At 39.8% G+C, this 24,186-nt stretch overlaps 1 protein-coding gene across 6 annotated transcripts in view; it reads right to left on the bottom strand.

Annotated features, from left to right (window-relative positions):
* Positions 1–24,186, bottom strand: part of arhgef1 (Rho guanine nucleotide exchange factor 1) — an 84,832-nt gene that overhangs the window by 7,944 nt on the left and 52,702 nt on the right. For all 6 annotated transcript variants that reach the window (XM_062966850.1, XM_062966849.1, XM_062966848.1 and 3 more), the window contains 10 exons: positions 20,818–20,964; positions 18,997–19,079; positions 18,741–18,866; positions 16,454–16,568; positions 13,853–13,953; positions 13,312–13,389; positions 11,110–11,185; positions 9,017–9,184; positions 6,903–6,990; positions 4,288–4,398 (listed from right to left, as the gene is read on the bottom strand). In XM_062966850.1, the coding sequence (XP_062822920.1) occupies positions 4,288–4,398; positions 6,903–6,990; positions 9,017–9,184; positions 11,110–11,185; positions 13,312–13,389; positions 13,853–13,953; positions 16,454–16,568; positions 18,741–18,866; positions 18,997–19,079; positions 20,818–20,964 (1,093 nt within the window). The remainder of the gene's footprint in view (positions 1–4,287; positions 4,399–6,902; positions 6,991–9,016; positions 9,185–11,109; positions 11,186–13,311; positions 13,390–13,852; positions 13,954–16,453; positions 16,569–18,740; positions 18,867–18,996; positions 19,080–20,817; positions 20,965–24,186) is intronic.

Below are 24,186 nucleotides of genomic sequence, written 5' to 3' on the forward strand. Positions count from 1 at the left end.
CAATAATAATAATAATAATAATAATAATAATAATAATAATACATCACACAGTCCTAGACACTTGGGAAGTGTTCGACTTGTGATTTTGTGATACGAAATCCAGCATATAGATCTTGTTTGCTGTGTCATAATAAAATAATAATAATAATAATAATAATAATAATAATAATAATAATAATATTTTTTCGTGTCAGGAGCAACCGGAGTTGCTTCTGGAGTGAGAGAATTGGGCGTCTGCAAGGACGTTGCCCAGGGGACATTGCCCGGATGTTTTGATGTTTTTACCATCCTTGTGGGAGGCTTCTCTCATGTCCCTGCATGGAGCTGGAGCTGACAGAGGGAGCTCATCCGCGCCCTCCCCAGGTGGGATTCGAACCTGGCAGCCTTCAGGTCAGCAACCCAACCTTCCAGTCACTTAGTCCACTAATAGGAGCCTCCGGTGGCGCAATGGGTTAAAGCCTCGTAACTTGAAGGTTGGGTTGCTGACCTGAAAGCTGCCAGGTTCGAATCCCACCCGGGGAGAGTGCGGATGAGCTCCCTCTATCAGCTCCAGCTCCATGCGGGGACATGAGAGGAGCCTCCCACAAGGATGGTAAAAACATCAAAAACATCCAGGCGTCCCCTGGGCAACGTCCTTGCAGACAGCCAATTCTCTCCAGAAGCAACTCAAGTTACTCCTGACACGAAAATAATAATAATAATAATAATAATAATAATAATAATAATAATACATCACACAGTCCTAGACACTTGGGAAGTGTTCGACTTGTGATTTTGTGATACGAAATCCAGCATATCTATCTTGTTTGCTGTGTCATAATAAAATAATAATAATAATAATAATAATAATAATAATAATATATTATTATTATTATTATTATTATTATTATTATTATTATTATTATTATTATAGTGTCTCAGTCCTAGACACTTGGGAAGTGTTCGACTTGTGATTTTGTGATATGAAATCCATCATGTCTATCTTGTTTGCTGTGTCATAATAATAATAATAATAATAATAATAATAATAATAATAATAATAATAATACATCACACAGTCCTAGACACTTGGGAAGTGTTCAACTTGTGATTTTGTGATATGAAATCCATCATGTCTATCTTGTTTGCTGTGTCATAATAATAATAATAATAATAATAATAATAATAATAATAATAATACATCACACAGTCCTAGACACTTGGGAAGTGTTCGACTTGTGATTTTGTGATATGAAATCCAGCATATCTAACTTGTTTGCTGTGTCATAATAATAATAATAATAGTAATAATAATACATCACACAGTCCTAGACACTTGGGAAGTGTTCGACTTGTGGTTTTGTGATATGAAATCCATCATGTCTATCTTGTTTGCTGTGTCATAATAATAATAATAATAATAATAATAATAATAATAATAATAATAATACATCACACAGTCCTAGACACTTGGGAAGTGTTCAACTTGTGATTTTGTGATATGAAATCCATCATGTCTATCTTGTTTGCTGTGTCATAATAATAATAATAATAATAATAATAATAATAATAATAATAATACATCACACAGTCCTAGACACTTGGGAAGTGTTCGACTTGTGATTTTGTGATATGAAATCCAGCATATCTAACTTGTTTGCTGTGTCATAATAATAATAATAATAGTAATAATAATACATCACACAGTCCTAGACACTTGGGAAGTGTTCGACTTGTGGTTTTGTGATGCGAAATCCGGCAGATCTATCTTGTTTGCTGTGTCATACAATATAATAATAATAATAATAATAATATTTATACTCCGCTTTTTTTCTCCACAAGGAGACTCAAAGCGGCTTGCGATAAAAAAGCATTTCAATGCAACCTTCATCTTCTTCTTCCCAACTTCTTCCAACTTAATAATAATAATATCATAGTAATAATATATTATATTATATTATATAGTAATAACTAATAACAATGCAGAATCATTATATAGTGACATAATAAAATATAGTACAGTAGAGTCTCAGTTATCGAACACTTGCTTATCCAACATTCTGGATTATCCAACGTTTGTTGGATTATCCATATTTGTTGTCTAACATGATGTTTTGGTGCTTAATTTGTCAAATCATAACCTAATTTGATGTTTAATAGACTTTTTCTTAATCCCTCCTTATTATCCAAGATATTCGCTTATCCAAGGTTCTGCCGGCCCGTTTCTGTTGGATAAGTGAGACTCTACTTAATATAATAATATTACGGTAATAATATATCATAATAACTGATAGTAATAATAATAATAATAATAATAATAATAATAATAATAATATATTGTAATATAATAAAATAATATAACATAGTAAAATAGTAAAAATAATAGCATAGTAATATAATACGTAAAAGATAATAAATGGTAACATAATATTAATATAAGGTAATAAAATATTCTAATGTCCAATAATAATATAGTTATATCATAAAACATATAATAAAATATAGTAATATAATAACATAATATAAATATTATAGTAATAATTATGTAATAATATTAATAGAATAATAAAATAATATTATAAAAATATAATAATTATATAGTCATAATAACAATAATAATATAAGTAACATAGTAATATAATAAGTGCAAAGATAATAAATGGTAACATAATATTAATATAAGGTAATAAAATATTCTAATGTCCAATAATAATATAGTTATATCATAAAACATATAATAAAATATAGTAATATAATAACATAATATAAATATTATAGTAATAATTATGTAATAATATTAATAGAATAATAAAATATTATAAAAATATAATAATTATATAGTCATAATAACAATAATAATATAAGTAACATAGTAATATAATAAGTGCAAAGATAATAAATGGTAACATAATATTAATATAAGGTAATAAAATATTCTAATGTCCAATAATAATATAGTTATATCATAAAATACATAATAAAAGTAATATATTAGCATACTATTATAATTGTATATTTATATTACATGCAATATTACTAATAATATTGTGATATAGTTGTATAATATAATATATTGTATGTATATATACTTGTAAACCGCCCTAAGTCCCCTTCGGGGTGAGAAGGGCGGTATATAAATGCCGCAAATAAATAAATAAATAAATAATAGAATAATAAAATAATATTATAAAAATAGAATAATTATATAATCATAACAATAATAATATAATAGTGACATAGTAATAAAATATTCTAATATCCAATAATAACATAGTGATATCATAAAATATATAATAAAATATAGTAATATAGTAACGTAATATACTATATTATACTATAATATATAATAGTAATATAATAATTATGTAATAATATCACTATAGTAATCTGATAGTAAAATAATATTATAAAAATATAATAATTATATAACCATAATAATAATAATAATAATAATAATAATAATAATAATAATAATAATCCTTGCAGCCCAGGAGCAAGCCATCAGAACAAATGCAATCAAGGCCAAGATCGAAAAATCAGCTGATGACCCAAAGTGCAGACTGTGCAAGGAAACCGATGAAACCATTGATCATATCTTCAGCTGCTGTAAGAAAATTGCACAGACAGACTACAAACAGAGGCACAACTCTGTGGCCCAAATGATTCATTGGAACCTATGCCTCAAGTCCCACCTCCCAGCAGCAAAGAACTGGTGGGATCACAAACCTGCAAAGGTTGTGGAAAATGAACACGCAAAGATACTGTGGGACTTCCGAATCCAGACTGACAAAGTTCTGGAACACAACACACCAGACATCACAGTTGTGGAAAAGAACAAGGTTTGGATCATTGATGTTGCCATCCCAGGTGACAGTCGCATTGACGAAAAACAACAGGAAAAACTCAGCCGCTCTCAGGACCTCAAGATTGAACTTCAAAGACTCTGGCAGAAACCAGTACAGGTGGTCCCGGTGGTGATGGGCACACTGGGTGCCGTGCCAAAAGATCTCAGTCGGCATTTGGAAACAATAGACATTGACAAAATCACCATCTGCCAACTGCAAAAGGCCACCCTGCTGGGATCTGCACGCATCATCCGAAAATACATCACACAGTCCTAGACACTTGGGAAGTGTTCGACTTGTGATTTTGCGAAACGAAATCCAGCATATCTATCTTGTTTGCTGTGTCATACAACGTCGTTGTGTTGATAATAATAATAGTAACTCATTCCATTTCAACTCTGGGTCTTGCTATAGACTCCTGGGGTTCGAGGGGCATTTTGAGGGGTGGGGGGTGGGCACTTACTAGCTGGGGCTGGGGGGCGAGGCCCGGCTGGGGACGGAGACGCGTGGCTTGGCCCGGCCGGAGTGGGGCAGCTTCAGGACGCCGGCCGTGTCGCTGATCATTTTGCACCAGCTGCAAAGGAACAGAATTCGGGAGCCGTGAGGGTCAGGCTAGATGGCCTCGGCAAGGCCCCTTCCTTATCGGATCCTAGGATTCCATGCAAAGTAAACAAAGTTCTCAATACTGTCACAACTGGATAGTAGACTATAGCTTCCAGTATTCCCTGGGACTGCAGGTACCAGCCACGTTGCTAGAGGGATGTTGGGAGTTGTAGTACCCTCTCTGGCTTTAAATTAGTCACTATAATTTGGTAGATACAGTTAGATTTAAGTGTCTTGTTAATGGCCATTTAATGGCCAGAATGACCATTACATTTTTATAGGATGATGATGATGATGTTTATTTATATCCCACTTTATTTCCCCAAAAGCAATCATGGGAGTTGTAGTGCCCATTATAATAATAATAATAATAATAATAATAATAATTATTATTATTATTATTATTATTATTTATTTATATACCGCCCTATCTCCCGGATGGGACTCAGGGCGGTTTACAGTCATAAAAGCAACACAACATTACATAACAACATAACACACGTTATTAAACAATAGTACAATTATAACGATAAATCTCACTTACATTACGACTTTAAGAGGACGATGGTTTACTAGACACAACAGCTAGGGAATTACCGTATATACTCAAGTATAAGCCTAGTTTTTCAGCCCTTTTTTTAAGACTGAAAAAGCCCCCCTCGGCTTATACTCAGGTGAGGGTCCTGGTTGGCTTATATTTGGGTCAGCTTATACTCAAGAACATATGGTACATTTATTATTTTTCTCTTATTATTGGTATTATTATATTTATTATTTTTCCTCTATTATTGTTGCTGCTATTACATTTATTTTACTCTATTTTTATTATCATTACTGTATATACTTGAGTATAAGCCTAGTTTTTCATAACTTTTTTTTAAGACTGAAAAAGCCCCCCTCGGCTTATACTCAGGTGAGGGTCCTGGTTGGCTTATATTTGGGTCAGCTTATACTCGAGAACATATGGTACATTTATTATTCTTCTCTATTATTATTGGTATTATTACATTTATTATTTTTCTCTATTATTATTGCTACTATTACATTTATTTTACTCTATTTTTATTATTATTAATACATTTATTATTTCACTCTGATCTTATTATTATTGCATTTATTGCTTTACTCTATTTATTATTACATGTATTATTTTCCTGTATTTATTATTATTATTATTACATGTATTATTTTACTCTATTATTATTAAACGGATACATAAGCACATTTACATGGAAGAAGATGAGAATAATGATTTAATCAGAGTTGGACAGTCTTATCTTAAATTTGAGCTTGATGTAAATATTCAGAAACATTTAACCTACTGATGCCTCAATGAATGTAATTTTACTGGTATTTATTTTTATTTCTGAAATTTCCCACCCTCGGCTTACACTGGAGTCAATGTTTTCCCAATTTTTTTTGTGGTAAAATTAGGTGCCCCAGCTTATATTCGGGTCAGCTTATACTCGAGTATATATGGTAATTTGGTTGATAGTTAGATTTAAGTGTCTTGTTAGTGAAGTAATATGGTTACTTGCTTGAAGGATGATGGGAGTTGTTGTGAGCATTCTGGCTAACATTCATTCCATTTAATGGCCAGAATGACCATTACATTTTTATAGGATGATGGATGTTTACTTATATCCCAGTTTATTTCCCCAAAGGCAATGATGGGAGATGTAGTGCCCATTGCGACTTTAAGAGGACGATGGGTTACTAGACACAACAGCTAGGGAATTACTGTATATACTCGAGTATAAGCCGTCCTGAATATAAGCCAAGGCACCTAATTTTACCCCCCAAAAACTGGGAAAACATTGACTCCAGTATAAGCCGAGATACCAATAAAGTTACCATATATACTCGAGTATAAGCCGACCTGAATATAAGCCAAGGTACCTAATTTTACCCCCAAAAAACTGGGAAAACATTGACTCCAGTATAAGCCGAGATACCAATAAAGTTACCATATATACTCGAGTATAAGCCGACCTGAATATAAGCCAAGGCAGCTAATTTTACCACAAAAAAACTGGGAAAACATTGACTCCAGTATAAGCCGAGATACCAATAAAATTACCATATATACTCAAGTATAAGCTGACCTAAATATAAGCCGAGGCACCTAATTTTACCCCCCAAAAACTGGGGAAACATTGACTCATGTATAAGCCGAGATACCAATAAAATTACTGTATATACTGGAGTATAAGCTGACCCAAATATAAGCCGAGGCCCCTAATTTTACCCCCCAAAAAACTGGGAAACATGCAGATTTCAAGGCGGAAAAACTCCCATTCTTCCCTTTTCATTGCAATCTTTTGATTTAAATTGCATTTGTCTGTGAATTGCATCCCCACCCAACTAGGGGATGATGGGATGGAGAGTGACCATTACGGGCCGTGCTGGGCAGGGGATGATGGGAGGTGTTATCCTGCCCGTAAAAGTAACTTTTTCCCAACCCCGAAGCCTTACTTCTTCCTTTCGGAGACGGTCTGGGCCACCAGTTCGTAGATCTGCGCCCCGTTTTCCCAGCTGAAGATGACATAGAAGGCCTTGATATCTAAAAGTGAGAAAAGAGAGGCAGGGATATAGAATATTCTGGAAACTATAAGGTTATGAATGGGAAGGCCTGGAAAGGGATCCCCGAAGGCCATCTAGACTTCAGCCTAGACTTGGGAGGGGATCCCTAAGATCATCCAGTCTGACTCCCTTCATAGTGATGAATGGTAGACTTGGGAGGGCACCCCTAAGATCATCCAGACTGAACCTATATGAAAATAGTTTGGAAATGGTCTGAGCTGTTTGGACGTGGAATAAGAAAGGTTCTGAAGCAGAGGCCGGATGGGCATCAGGCGGGAGGGAGCGGATGGTGTCTTCTTCCAGAGCAAACGGAGTTGGACTGGATGGCCTTTGGGGGCCCCTTCCAATGCTGGGATCCTAGAATAGGTCTCTCATAGAATATAGTGTGCCTATCTATCATTATCTATGGCTGGATGGCCATCTATTGGGAGGGCTTGGATGGTGACTTCCTGCCTGCCTGGATGGATTGGATGGCCTTTGGGGGTCCCTTCTAACCCTGGAATTCTAGGATAATAACAATAATAATAGTTATTATTATTATTATTATTATTATTATTATTATTATTATTTCTATCCCACCATCTCTCCCTGGGGAGACTATAGATCTCTATATATCTCTCATTGAGTATGATGTTGTCTGTTTGTCCATCTATATCTATCTATCTAATCTATGGCTGGATGGCCATCTGTCAAGAGGGCTTGGATGGTGTCTTCCTGCCTGCCTGGATCAACTGGATGATGTTTGGAGGTCCCTCCAACTCTGGGATTTCAGAATAGTAGTAAAATAATAATAATAATAATAATAATAATAATAATAATAATAATAATAATAATAATAATAATATTTGTGATATGAAATCCAGCATGTCTATCTTGTTTGCTGTGTCATAATAAAATAATAATAACAATTTATTTGAGGATCCCTTCTAACTCTGGGATTTCAGGATGATGATGATGATAATAATAATAATAATAATAATAAATCACACAGTCCTAGACACTTGGCAAGTGTTCGACTTGTGATTTTGTGATATGAAATCCAGCATATCTGTCTTGTTTGCTGTGTCATAATAATAATAATAATAATAATAATAATAATAATAATAATAATAATAATAATAATACTTTATTTCTACCCCACACTCTCTCCCTGGGAAGACTATAGATCTCTACAGATCTTTTATAGAATATAGTATGTCTTTTTATCATATCTATGGCTGGATGGCCATCTGTTGGGAGGGCTTGGATGGTGACTTCCTGCCTGCCTGGATGGACTGGATGGCCTTTGGGGGCCCCTTTTAACTCTGGGATTCCAGGATAGATCTCTCACAGTGTGTCTATCATATCTATGGCTGGATGGTCATCTGTCGGGAGGGCTTGGATGGTGTATTCCTGCCTGGATGGATGGCCTTTGGGGGCCCCTTCTAACTCTGGGATTCTATGATGATAATAATAATAATAATAATAATAATAATAATAATAATAATAATAATAATAATTTATTTCTATCTTATCATCTCTCCCTTGATAGATTATAGATGTCTATAGATCTCTCATAGATTATGGTGTGTCTATCTATCATATCTATGGCTGGATGGCCATCTGTCGGGAGGGCTTGGATGGTGTCTTCCTGGATGGCCTTGAGGATGCCTTCTAACTCTGGGATTCTATGATAATAATAATAATAATAATAATAATAATAATAATAATAATAATAATAATAATTTATTTCTATCCCGCCATCTCTCCCTTGATAGATTATAGATGTCTATAGATCTCTCATAGATTATGGTGTGTCTGTGTATCATATCTATGGCTGGATGGTCATCTGTTGGGAGGGCTTGGATGGTGTCTTCCTGCCTGGATGGATGGCCTTTGGGGGCCCCTTCCAACTCTGGGATCCTCTGTTAGATCTTTCTCTCCCAATGGTAGCTATCTATATATGGCTGGATGGCTGCCTGTCGGGGCCGGGCTGGATGACCTCTGGGTTCCCCTTGGGGACTGACCGGTGGCCACTTCGCGGATCATGGCGGAGTTGAGCTTGATGATGGGGCTGAGCATCTGCTTCCCGTCGGGCGTGGGCGTGATGGTCCGGCTGTGGCACTTCAGCACCAGGCGCTCCTCTTGCTTCTGCAGCAGCACCAGGATGTCGTCCAGCAGCAGCACGTGCACCTCTGGACACAACAAGAGGAAGCGGTCAAGCGGTCAAGACCGGCAGGGGACAACTTTGGCCTTCCCTCCAGGTGTTTTGGACTCCAACTCCCACCATTCCTAACAGTCGGCTATCGAACATCTAAGAAATCTCACAAAATTTCGTATCTGATGTACATGGATGACCTGAAGCTGTATGGGAAAACGAAAACTGAAACCCAGTCTCTGACCAACACTGTCCGAATTTTTAGCACTGATATCAGCATGGAGTTTGGTTTGGACAAATGTTCGACAGTGGCATTGAAGAAGGGAAAAATCATTGAAAGTGAGGGCAAAAATATGCCTAATGGCCAAACAATGAAGTGTCACCAGCCAGAGGCCTATAAATATCTGGGCATATTACAGCTGGACAACATCAAGCATGAACATGTGAAAACTGGTCAGCAAAGAATACACACAAAGGGTCAGAAAAATTCTCAAAAGCAAGCTCAATGGAGGCAACACCATCAAGGCCATAAACACCTGGGCCATACCTGTCATAAGATATACTGCTGGCATCATAAACTGGACACAGGCGGAACTGGACAATTTGGACAGAAAAACAAGAAAACTCATGACCATTCATCATTCACTGCACCCTCACAGTGATGTTGACCGGCTATATCTGCCTAGAAGATCAGGGGGCAGAGGACTCTTACAAGTCAAACAAGCAGTCAAAGAAGAAGAACATGCCCTGGCAGAATATGTCAAGCAAAGTGAAGAACCTGCTTTGATTGAAGTCAAAAATCAGAAACTCCTCAAAGCACAGCAGACAAAAAACCAGTACAAGAAAACCGCACTACAAACTAGAGCTGACAGCTGGCACAACAAAACACTGCATGGAAAGTTGCTTGACAAAATTGAAGGAAAAGCTGATAAAGAGAAGACCTGGCTCTGGTTCACAAATGGGACCCTGAAGAAGGAGACAGAAGGCCTGATCCTTGCAGCCCAGGAGCAAGACATCAGGACAAAGGCAATTAATAATAATAATAATAATAATAATAATAGAAGACCTGGCTCTGGCTCACGAATGGGACCCTGAAGAAGGAGACAGAAGGCCTGATCCTTGCAGCCCAGGAGCAAGACATCAGGACAAAGGCAATTCAGGCCAAGATCGAAAAATCAGCTGATGAACCAAAATGCAGACTGTGCAAGGAAACCGACAAAACCATTGATCATATCCTCAGCTGCTGTAAGAAAATCGCACAGACAGACTACAAACAGAGGCACAACTCTGTGGCCCAAATGATTCATTGGAACTTATACCTCAAGTCCCACCTCCCAGCAGGAAAGAACTGGTGGGATCACAAACCTGCAAAAGTATTGGAAAATGAGCACGCAAAGATACTGTGGGACTTCCGAATCCAGACTGACAAAGTTCTGGAACACAACACACCAGACATCACAGTTGTGGAAAAGAAAAAGGTTTGGATCATTGATGTCGCCATCCCAGGTGACAGTCGCATTGACGAAAAACAACAGGAAAAACTCAGCCGCTCTCAGGACCTCAAGATTGAACTTCAAAGACTCTGGCAGAAACCAGTGCAGGTGGTCCCGGTGGTGATGGGCACACTGGGTGCCGTGCTAAAAGATCTCAGCCAGCATTTGGAAACAATAGACATTGACAAAATCACGATCTGCCAACTGCAAAAGGCCACCCTACTGGGATCTGCACGCATCATCCGAAAATACATCACACAGTCCTAGACACTTGGGAAGTGTTCGACTTGGGATTTTGTGATACGAAATCCAGCATGTCTATCTGTGTCATAATAAAATAATAATAATAATAATAATAATAATAATAATAATAATAATAATAACATTAGTTATTACCCACCTCTGCTTGCAGTTCAAGGTGGAATAATAATAATAATATAAATAAATAAATAAATAAGGCCCAACTGACCGATGGACTTGTCCTTAGTGAGTCGCCAGGTCAAAGGTCCCTCGCAGACCAGGTTCTTCTTGGTGATGTCTGTGTTCTGCAGGAAAGGGAAGGGAAGAGAGCTTGGCACAAGTCCGAAGGGGCTCCCAAAGGCCATCCAGCCTGACCCCCTTCTGCTATAAGGAAATACACCATTCAATCCCTCCTGGCAGATGGGCATCCAGTCATAGAATTAGATAGATAGATAGATAGATAGATAGATAGATAGATAGATAGATAGATAGATAATAGAATCCTAGGGTTGGAAGGGATCCCCAAAGGCTATCCAGTCCAAACCCATTCTGCTATAAGGGAAGATACCATCCGATCCTTCCCGATAGATGGCCATCCGGTTATAGATAGATGGTCATAAATATGATTGAAAGAGAGAGATGACAGATAGATAGATATGACTGAGAAAGATATATTATATAATATAATATATATATATTATACCCTCTTGTCTCCTGTGCCATAGCAACATGCTATGCTAATTTTCTACACATATATATATAATTTATAAATATATAATATATTGTATATACTGTACATATACAGTAGAGTCTCAGAAGAACGTTGGATAAGCGAATATGTTGGATAATAAGGAGAGATTAAGAAAAAGCCTATTAAACATCAAACTATGTTATGATTTTACAAATTAAGCACCAAAACATCATGTTATACAACAAATTTGACATAAAAAGTAGTTCAATACACAGTAATGCTATGTAGTAATTACTATATTTATGAATTTAGCACTAAAATATCACGATATATTGAAAACATTGACTACAAAAATACGTTGGATAATCCAGAATGTTGGATAAGTGAGACTCTACTGTAATATTGATAATAATATTATAATGGAATACAATATTATACTACTAATAATACAATATAATAATACTAATTATATATTAAATGTAATATTACTAATAATATTACCATATAATGATATAGTACAATATAGTAATTTAATGACAGTATTGTGCTATGGCAATAATATATTGTATGTTCATTTGATTTGTAAGCCGCTCTGAGTCCCCTCCGGGGTGAGAAGAGCGAGATATAAATATATCAAATAAATAAATATTAGTATCCTGGAGTTGGAAGGGACCCCCAGAGGTCATCTAGCCCAAGCAGCCCATTCTGCCAGACAGCAAGACACCATTTGATCTCTCCCGACAGATGGCCATCCAGCCATAGATATGATTGAATGAGAAAGAGATAGATAGATAGATAGATATGAGTGAGAAAGATAGATATCACAGGTACATCATAGAATCCTAGAGTTGGAAGGGACCCCCAGAGGCCATCCAGTCCAATAAGGGAAGACATCACTGAATCCTTCCTGACAGATGGCCATCCAGTCATAGAACCATGGTATCATAGAGTTGGAAGGGACCCCCAAAGGAAATCCACACCACACTATAAGAGAAGACACCATCCATCATAGAATCCTAGGGTTGGAAGGGATCCCCAGAAGCTATCCAGTCCAAACCCATCTATATATATAAAAGAGTGATGGCATCACGGCGACCCACAAAACAACAAAACTACAGGCCCCCCAACCTCGAAATTTGACAACACAACCCATCATCCACGCCTCTAGGTTGATACAACAAAAAGAAAAGAAAAATAAAGTCCTAATTAGAGAGAGAGAGAGGAATAATTGCTTTTATCCAATTGCTGCCAGTTAGAAGGCTAAGCTCCTCCAACTTGGTCTCCTAGCAACCCAATAAAAAAATAATTAAAAACACTGAAAATAATTAAAAACACTAAAAAATTAATACAATAAAATACTATAACAGAAAATAACTAAAAACAATACAAGAAAATAATAAAATATAATAAAAAGATAACTTACAATAAAATTTATAAAAAATACAAATAATGTCAAATGTCACAATTTTTAACCAATACCACCACCACTTTGCCACAACAACGCGTGGCCGGGCACAGCTAGTTCTGCTATAAGGGAAGACACCATCTGATCCTTCCCGATAGATGGCCATCCGGTTATAGATAGCTGGTCATAAATATGATTGAAAGAGAGAGATTACAGATATATTAAAATCCTAGAGTTGGAAGGGACCCCCAGAGGTCATCTAGCCCAGGCAGCCCATTCTGCCAGACAGCAAGACACCACTTGATCCCTCCCGACAGATGGCCACGCTGCCTCACCCTGAACTCGCTCAGCAGCGGATCCGTGCTCTGCTTGAGGTTGGAGAGGTCCAGGCGCCGCTGGTAGTCCTTGAGTTTCTGGTCGGACGAGAAAGACGGGTCAAGAGGGGAAAAGAAGGGGGCAAAAGGGGAGGCAAGGGGGTGAGGATTCCTAGGCATCCCTGGGATCTGTAGTTTTGTGTCCCGAACTCTCAACCAAGCCACACATCCCAGGATTCTCCATCACACAGACACAGCAATTAACGTGGAATCACAGCCTTATGATAGTGCGGACAGGCTCAAGGAAGAGCAACATAACAACACTTATATTGCCGAGAAATATAATAAATACAGTGTATTTTAAATATCTAAAATACGAATATACATAGATACGTATGTGTGTATATATGTACATATACCTCAATTAAAAGGAACTTCCCCTCAAACAACAACAACAACAAAACAACAACAACAATAAAGTAATAATAATAAAGTTAAAGTGGTCTTCCTTCCCACTTCCATGGCTGGGATGTCACCAGATTCCCGTGTTTCCTCGGCTTACCAGGAAGTTGTCCATGTTGCGCACTTCCTGGTTGACGTGGTTGAGGATCTGCCGGCAGCACTCGGCCGCCTTCTCCACCTTCTGCCGCTCCTCGTCTTCCTCTGCAAAGAATGACAACACAAGCAGGTTGGAATCGGAGAATCAGAGAGGTGGAAGGGGCCCCTAAAGGCCACCCAGTCCAACCCCCTCCTTTCTGCCAGGTAGGAAAAGAACCATCCAAGCCCTCCCGACAGATGGCCATCCAGGCATAGGTATGATAGATTGACAAGACTGAACTATAGATAGGTAGATAGATAGATAGATAGATAGATAGATAGATAGATAGATAGATAGATAAGATAAGATAAGATACAAAATCCTAGATCTGGAAGGGATCCCCAAAGGTCATCCAATCCAACCTTCTTCTTTCTGCCAGGCAGGGAGGCACCATCCAAGCCCTCCCGACAGATGGCCATCCAGGCATAGATATGATAGATTGACAAGACTGAACTATAGATAGGTAGATAGATAGATAGATAGATAGATAGATAGATAAGATACAAAATCCTAGATCTGGAAGGGATCCCCAAAGGCCATCCAATCCAACCTTCTTCTTTCTGCCAGGCAGGGAGGCACCATCCAAGCCCTCCCGACAGATGGCCATCCAGGCATAGATATGATAGATTGACAAGACTGAACTATAGATAGGTAGATAGATAGATAGATAGATAGATAGATAGATAGATAGATAGATAGATAGATAGATAGATAGATAAGATACAAAATCCTAGATCTGGAAGGGATCCCCAAAGGTCATCCAATCCAACCTCCTTCTATCTGCCAGGCAGAAAAAGCACCATCCAAGCCCTCCCGACAGATGGCCATCCAGGCATAGGTATGATAGATTGACAAGACTGAACTATAGATAGGTAGATAGATAGATAGATAGATAGATAGATAGATAGATAAGATAAGATAAGATACAAAATCCTAGATCTGGAAGGGATCCCCAAAGGCCATCCAATCCAATCCCCTCCTTTCTGCCAGGCAGGAAAAGCACCATCCAAGCCCTCCCGACAGATGGCCATCCAGCCATAGATATGATAGACAAGACACACACATAAACGACAGATATAGAATCCTAGAGGTGGAAGGGACCTCCAAAGGCCAGGCAGGAAAAGCACCATCCAAGCTCTCCCGACAGATGGCCATCTATCCAAAACGGCAAGATATTTGAAATCAAGGAAGATCTGAAGCATGGAAGCAGGAACCTTTTCCAAGGCCATTTATTTTACTCTATTTTTTATTATTAATACATTTATTACTTCACTCTGATCTTATTATTATTATTATTGCATTTATTATTTTACTCTATTTATTATTACATGTATTATTTTACTCTATTATTATTAAAAGGATACATACGCACATTTACGTTGAAGAAGATGAGAATAATGATTTGATCAGAGTTGAACAGTCTTATCTTAAATTCGAGCTTGATGTAAATATTCAAAAACATTTAACCTACGGATGCCTCAATTAATGTAATTTTATTGGTATTTATTTTTATTTCTGAAATTTACCACTCTTGGCTTATACTGGAGTCAATGTTTTCCCAGTTTTTTTGTGGTAAAGTTAGGTGCTTCGGCTTATATTTGGGTCGGCTTATACTCGAGTATATACGGTAATCTATCCTTTACTCCCTCCTCCCGGAGACCAAAATTCTGAAGGCGATTCCCAAGATAAACTTTAGTGTCTTCACACAATCTATCTATATGTATATATAAAATGTATTGTGGCACTTTATTATGGAGTGAACAACAAAACCACTGAACCCAATCACACCAAAATTTGGGCACAAAAGTCAGTCTTCCAAGGTATGCCTTTTAATTAAAAAAAAAACACCTAGAAAAATAGCCCAAATTACAGAGGCTATAGCTATATAGCTATATAACCCAGAATGCCAAGGCAGATAATCCACAATATGTTCTTTGAACTGGATTATCTTGAGTCCACACTGCCATATAACCCACTTCAGTGTGGATTTTATACAGCTGTGTAGAAGGGGCCTCATAGAATCCACTTCTAAGCAGATGACGTGAGATTATAAATATAATATGTAATAATTACTGTGGCATAATAATACAGAACAATATAACCTCTAAAACCAGGACAGTCAATAAAGAGCAACACTCTGAAAGCAGGGGAATTGGGAATCCCAGAAAGGAAACAACCAGGGGCAGCTAACACCTCCCAACAAAGGATTCCCACAGGCAGGAAGCAGCCAGGCTTTGAAGCTGCAAATGCTAATCAAGGTGGCTAATTGCAGCATTCATACCTGCCACACCGAGACTATTCATTGCTATTCAACCTGGCCAACGAAGAATTCCGCAAGGTAGAAAGCGGCCAGGCTTTGAGGCTGCAAGGCTATTCACGGCTATTTCACCTGGTCAACAAAGGATTCCCATAAGCCACAGCAACGCCTGGTTGGGCAAAGCTAGTTGTTTATAAGAAAGGAATCCTAAGCAGGGAGCAACTGGAATGCGCCCTCGATGTGCCGGGCCCCCACCTGCCCCAGGTGTTCTGCAAAGGCCAGAGCGGGAGGGGGCGTGGCCAGCTTACCTGTGCATTTGGCAATGTTGTGCAGGAGGAGCGGGTACTTGGTCAGCCTCTGCATCTCGATGGGGATGATGTCCTTCAGCTGCAGGCGACGGCACTGGGGCTGGCTCTCCGCCTCCTAATATTATCATTATCATCATTATTATTGTTGATGATCTCAGAAGACCATAGGTAAGCAAAGAGACCTCCAAAGACCATCTAGATGGTCCCATAAGACCAAAGGTAAGGAAAGGGACCCTCAAAGGTCATCTGGATGATCTCAGAAGGCCATCAGAAGGCCATAGATAAGGAAAGGGACCCTCAAAGGTCATCTGGATGGTTTCAGAAGACCATAGGTAATGAAAGAGGCCCCAAAGGCCATCTAGACAATCTCATGAAATCATAGGTAAAGGGACCCTCAAAGATCATCTAGATGGTCTCATAGAACCATAGGTAAGGAACATGACCTCCAAAAGCCATCTAGATGGTCTCATAAGACCATAGGTAAGCAAAGAGACCTGCAAAGACCATCTAGATGATCTCATCAGGCCATCAGAAGACCATAGTTTTAAAAAGGGACCCTCAAAGGCCATCTAGACGGTCTCATCGGACCATAGGTAAGGAACGTGACCTCCAAAAGCCATCTAGATGGTCTCATAAGACCATAGGTAAGCAAAGAGACCTCCAAAGACCATCTAGATGATCTCATCAGGCCATCAGAAGACCATAGTTTTAAAAAGGGACCCTCAAAGGCCATCTAGACGGTCTCATTGGACCATAGGTAAGGAAAGGGACCTCCAAAATCCATCTAGATGATCTCATAAGACCATAGGTAAGCAAAGAGACCTCCAAAGACCAGGCAGACTGAGGTCAACCCTAAGACTAAAGTTTAGGACAGGGGCCAGGTCATGACCTTGGAGGGCCGCATCCAGCCCCCGGGCCTTCGTTTGTGGACCCCTGTTGTTACTAGTACTACTATTATTGTTACACTAATATCATTTCCCTTTCAAGACATCAAATAATGATTGATAACGACAGCCCTGCCCTCTTCCCGGTTTGCACTTTTAAGAATTTTCTTGCCTGAACAAAAAAAGGAAAAATTGGAAACATCATTATGAAAAGATGGGCGTTTCAGGAGACCTTGCTTTTTCCTCATCTCCAAACACTTGACTGGCGAAATAATAGTAGTAGTAACAATAATACTGTATGTCTTAGATTCTAATCTATTTTAAGACTCGCAATTCTAAAGCCCATCACTCCCTTTTAAGAGATGTTTGTATGGGGGGAAAGTGAGCCTTGGAAGAAATACAGTCCTACTTCCTTGAATATTACTATCTGTAATGAAGTATGAATTTTTGGTTTACAGATGTTATGTTTAATTGTGTGTTTGTGTTTTAAAAGGGTAAGTATTGCAGTTATTGCTTCTCTGCGCTCAGAGGCTGGTTGCCATGGAGAAGTAGGCAGAGCCAACTGCCATTTTGTTGAAGAAGTGCAGAGTTTTTTAAAAAGGTTTCAGTCTGTGCTCGGTGAGGCACAGGGAAGATTGATTCTAGGCTGAGGGGATCAAGGGAGACTCAATTGTTCATTTTGAGTCTGATTAAAATAAGTTTGGTGACTTATTTTATGTATTCTGGGTTCTAGTAAGGAACAGAGAATCTGTGATCGTATATTCACAGGGGTGACTACGGTTTAAAAGTGGCAGAGGATGAAATTCTAATTACCTTAAGTAAAAGAAGTGACACTTTAGGGAGTTTGACTCATCTTATTCTAATATTGTAGTTGTTAATGAAAGTGCCTCTAAGTGAGAACAATATTGTAACCACTAAGCTCTGTGCCTGAATAAACTTGTTATTGTTCCTCCAACATCTAAGCCTCTATCGCATATATAATAAACTAAGTTACGCTACCATCCAAAGTGAAGAAGAAGAAGAAAAAAAGTAAAAGGTCTCCTCTCTGAGTCTTTGGTGGCTGCATCTTCGCAAATTAGTGGCAGCGGTGGGATAAAAGATTCCCCCCTTGCCTGAAAGAACCTTAGAGGAGTTATTCGTCTCTTTACAAAATTGGTGGCAGTCGTTATTAGCTCCTTTACACTATCCAATACAAAAATGGAAACTGACTGGTTAAAATACCTAAGTCAGGACAATGGCAGGCCATTGGAGGCGTAGATGGGTCCCCCAGAGGCCATCTAGTCCATCCCCTCGGGCAATGGGAGCTTTAGTTCCAAAAAGTTTGGGAACGATTGAGCCCAGACAAGCTCAACGTGGCATCCTTAAGGACTAGAAACATGATGAATAAAGGGAAGAGGTTCGACCTGGATGAACTGGTTGAAGCGCGGCTCCTTCTTCTGCTTGGCCTTCAGCTGCTCCAGCGCAAAGGACTGGCGGCTGCAGAAGCGGGCCGAGATCTTCTGGAACCAGTTCCCCTCGGAGCCGTCAAACTGGGAATGAAGGGAGGGAGGAAATGAGGGAGAGCGTGAAGGCCGACTGCCATGGGAAGCCCACCCTCTCTCCCTCCTTTGCAACCCCTCTCTCGTTCTCTCATTCCCTCTCTCTTTCTCTCTCTCTCACCCGGGCCAGAAGAGCGCTCCCGATTTCGGACACAATGGAGTTGTTCTCCTCCCTGAGTTTCTTCAAGCTCTCCAGGAAGACTTCTGCGGAAGGAGAGAAAAGAAGGAAGGAAGAAAAGAAAGAGAGAGATATGATAATGAAGGAAGGAGGAGGGAGGGAGGAAAGAAAGAAAGAAAGAAAGAAAGAAAGAAAGAAAGAAAGAAAGAAAGAAAGAAAGAAAGAGATTTGATGGTGAAGAAAACAAGGAAAGAATTAAAGAAGAGCATTGGTAAACAAAAGGAGAAAAAGAAAGGAGGCCAAAGAATAAATGGAAAGGAAGGAAGGAAGGAGAGTTGATAGTGAATGAAGGAGGGATGGAGAAAAGGAAGGAAGGAAGGAAAGAAAAGATTTGATAGTGAAGAAAGAAGGGAGGGAGGGAAAAAAGGAAGGAGAGAAGGAAGTAAAGAAGGAGGGAAGGAAGGAAGGAAGGGCCAGTGTTGAATACAGGAAAGATGGAAGGAGAGTGTTGGTGAAAAAAGGAAGGAGAGAAAGGAAGGAAGGAAGTCAATGGCAAACGAAGGAAGGAAAGAAAGGAAAGCATGGGTGAATAAAGGGAAAAAACGAAGGAGGCAAGCCAATGGTGAATAAAGGAGAGAGAAAAAAGGAAGGACAGAAAAGAAGATGGCAATAGTAAAGGAAGGGAGGACGGAAAGAAGGAAAAAAGAAGTATGGAAGGAAGGACAGAAGAAAGGAAGGAAATAAAGGAGGAAAGGAAGAAGCAAGCAAGGAAGAAAAGAAGGAAAAAAGGAAGGACAGAAGGAAGAAAGGAAAAAAGGAAGGAAAGACAGAAAAGAAGATGGCAATAATAAAGGAAGGGAGGAAGAAAAGAAGGAAAAAAGAAGTATGGAAGGAAGGACAGAAGAAAGGAAGGAAATAAAGGAGGAAAGGAAGAAGCAAGCAAGGAAGAAAAGAATGAAAAAAGGAAGGAAAGAAGGAATAAAGGAAAAAAGGAAGGAAAGACAGAAAAGAAGATGGCAATAATAAAGGAAGGGAGGAAGAAAAGAAGGAAAAAAGAAGTATGGAAGGAAGGACAGAAGAAAGGAAGGAAATAAAGGAGGAAAGGAAGAAGCAAGCAAGGAAGAAAAGAATGAAAAAAGGAAGGAAAGAAGGAAGAAAGGAAAAAAGGAAGGAAAGACAGAAAAGAAGATGGCAATAATAAAGGAAGGGAGGAAGAAAAGAAGGAAAAAAGAAGTATGGAAGGAAGGACAGAAGAAAGGAAGGAAATAAAGGAGGAAAGGAAGAAGCAAGCAAGGAAGAAAAGAATGAAAAAAGGAAGGAAAGAAGGAAGAAAGGAAAAAAGGAAGGAAAGACAGAAAAGAAGATGGCAATAATAAAGGAAGGGAGGAAGAAAAGAAGGAAAAAAGAAGTATGGAAGGAAGGAAGGAAGAAAGGAAGGAAATAAAGGAGGAAAGGAAGAAGCAAGCAAGGAAGAAAAGAAGGAAAAAAGGAAGGACAGAAGGAAGAAAGAAAGGAAGGACAGAAGAAAGGTAGGTAGGAAGGAAAGAACAAAAGAAGGACAAAGAAAGGAAGGAAGGATGGAAGGAAGGAAAGAAATGGAGGGAGAGAGAGAAGGAGGGAGAGAAGAAGAGAAAGAAAGGGAGGGAGGGAGGAGAGAGAAAAGGAAGGAAGGGTAGCATTGGTGAATAAAAGAGGGCAAGAAAGGAAGGCGGTCAGTGGTGACTAGGGCAGGGAGGGCATGTGGGGGTCTCCCTCCCTCCCCCCTGAGCCCTGACCCTTGACCCCTGCCCCCCTGCCCCCCCCCCCCCCCCCGGTGCCGCTCACTGTGCTCGTCGACCAGGTCCTCCAGGCTGGGGAAGACGTTGGCCAGGTCCCTCTCGCTGAAGAACCCCTCGGCCAGGAGCGGCTGGTAGAAGACCTCCAGCAGGACCCTCAGCATGCGCAGGTGGGCGTGCTCCGTGATGAACAGCTCTGCCATTGCAGATTAGATACACATTGATCCATCTCATCATAACATACAGCCTAGACGGCCCCCACCCAGCTGACCTGATTTACCGTCTATACTCAAGTATAAGCCTAGTTTTTCAGCCCTTTTTTAGGACTGAAAAAACCCTCCCGGGCTTATACTGGGGTGAGGGTCCTGGTGGGCTTATATACAGGTCAGTTTATACTCAAGTATATATGGTATATTTATTATTTTTCCAACCATACAGGGTTCCATACTTCGCACTTTAACAACACAACCGTCCAATGCTAAGGCTTCCCACCAAAGGAAACTAACTGTAGAAGAGAGTCTCCTGAACAAGCCAGGACCTGACGCAGACCAGGACTGACATCGGTTGAGGAGGTACCAAGGTGGAGGCATTACTTTTCATTCAACCCTCTCCTATCTATCTATTTATCTATCTCTCCTATCTGTCTGTCTGTCTATCTCATCTATCCACCTCTCTCACTGTTGATGACTTCTTGACACTTGACCTGGGTCTTCTTCAGCCCATGGAGGTCCACCTACCTATCTACCTACCCATCCCTGCTATCTATCTATTCATCTACTCTATCTGTCTATCTATCTTTCCCTCCTATCTGTCTGTCTGTCTGTTTGTCTATTCACCTCTTTCACCGTTGATGACTTCTTGCCCCTTGACCTGGCTCTTCTTCAGCCCAATGAGGTCTACCTACCTACCTACCTACCTACCTATTCCTCATATCTATCTATCTATATATCTATCCATCCATCCATCCATCCATCCACCCATCCACCCACCCCTCCACCTCCCTCCATCTCACCATTGATGACCTCTTGCTGCTTGACCTGACTCTTTTTCAGCCCATGGAGGTCCACCTACCTACCTACCGCTCCCATCCATCCATCTATCCATCTATCCATCTATCCATCTATCCATCTATCCATCTATCCATCCATCCATCCATCCATCCATCTATCTATCTATCTATCTTTCCCTCCTATCTGTCTGTCTGTCTGTCTGTCTGTCTGTCTGTCTATCTATCTATCTATCTATCTATTCACCTCTTTCACCATTGATGACTTCTTACCCCTTGACCTGGCTCTTCTTCAGCCCAAGGAGGTCTACCTACCTACCTACCTACCTATTCCTCATATCTATCTATCTATCTATCTATCTATCTATCTATCTATCTATCTATCCATCCATCCATCCATCCACCCACCCCTCCACCTCCCTCCATCTCACCATTGATGACCTCTTGCTGCTTGACCTGGCTCTTCTTCAGCCCATGGAGGTCCACCTACCTACCTACCTACCGCTCCCATCCATCCATCCATCCATCCATCCATCTATCTATCTATCTATCTATCTATCTATCTATCTATCTATCTATCTATCTATCTATCTTTCCCTCCTATCTGTCTGTCTGTCTATCTATCTATCTATCTATCTATCTATTCACCTCCTTCACCATTGATGACTTCTTACCCCTTGACCTGGCTCTTCTTCAGCCCGAGGAGGTCTACCTACCTACCTACCTATTCCTCATATCTATCTATCTATCAATCCATCCACCCATCCACCCACCCCTCCACCTCCCTCCATCTCACCGTTGATGACCTCTTGCTGCTTGACCTGACTCTTTTTCAGCCCATGGAGGTCCACCTACCTACCTACCTACCTACCGCTCCCATCCATCCATCTATCCATCTATCCATCTATCCATCCATCTATCTATCTATCTATCTATCTATCTATCTATCTATCTATCTATCTATCTATCTATCTATCTTTCCCTCCTATCTGTCTGTCTGTCTGTCTGTCTGTCTATCTATCTATCTATCTATCTATTCACCTCTTTCACCATTGATGACTTCTTACCCCTTGACCTGGCTCTTCTTCAGCCCAAGGAGGTCTACCTACCTACCTACCTACCTATTCCTCATATCTATCTATCTATCTATCTATCTATCCATCCATCCATCCACCCACCCCTCCACCTCCCTCCATCTCACCATTGATGACCTCTTGCTGCTTGACCTGGCTCTTCTTCAGCCCATGGAGGTCCACCTACCTACCTACCTACCGCTCCCATCCATCCATCCATCTATCTATCTATCTATCTATCTATCTATCTATCTATCTATCTTACCCTCCTATCTGTCTGTCTATCTATCTATCTATCTATCTATCTATTCACCTCCTTCACCATTGATGACTTCTTACCCCTTGACCTGGCTCTTCTTCAGCCCGAGGAGGTCTACCTACCTACCTACCTATTCCTCATATCTATCTATCTATCAATCCATCCACCCATCCACCCACCCCTCCACCTCCCTCCATCTCACCGTTGATGACCTCTTGCTGCTTGACCTGACTCTTTTTCAGCCCATGGAGGTCCACCTACCTACCTACCTACCTACCGCTCCCATCCATCCATCTATCCATCTATCCATCTATCCATCTATCCATCTATCCATCTATCCATCCATCTATCTATCTATCTATCTATCTATCTATCTATCTATCTATCTATCTATCTATCTATCTATCTTTCCCTCCTATCTGTCTGTCTGTCTGTCTGTCTGTCTATCTATCTATCTATCTATCTATTCACCTCTTTCACCATTGATGACTTCTTACCCCTTGACCTGGCTCTTCTTCAGCCCAAGGAGGTCTACCTACCTACCTACCTACCTATTCCTCATATCTATCTATCTATCTATCTATCCATCCATCCATCCATCCACCCACCCCTCCACCTCCCTCCATCTCACCATTGATGACCTCTTGCTGCTTGACCTGGCTCTTCTTCAGCCCATGGAGGTCCACCTACCTACCTACCTACCGCTCCCATCCATCCATCCATCCATCTATCTATCTATCTATCTATCTATCTATCTATCTATCTATCTATCTATCTATCTATCTATCTATCTTACCCTCCTATCTGTCTGTCTATCTATCTATCTATCTATCTATCTATCTATCTATCTATCTATTCACCTCCTTCACCATTGATGACTTCTTACCCCTTGACCTGGCTCTTCTTCAGCCCGAGGAGGTCTACCTACCTACCTACCTATTCCTCATATCTATCTATCTATCAATCCATCCACCCATCCACCCACCCCTCCACCTCCCTCCATCTCACCGTTGATGACCTCTTGCTGCTTGACCTGACTCTTTTTCAGCCCATGGAGGTCCACCTACCTACCTACCTACC

Source organism: Anolis carolinensis, unplaced genomic scaffold (genome assembly GCF_035594765.1).
Source record: "Anolis carolinensis isolate JA03-04 unplaced genomic scaffold, rAnoCar3.1.pri scaffold_36, whole genome shotgun sequence".
Classification (NCBI taxonomy): domain Eukaryota; kingdom Metazoa; phylum Chordata; class Lepidosauria; order Squamata; family Dactyloidae; genus Anolis; species Anolis carolinensis.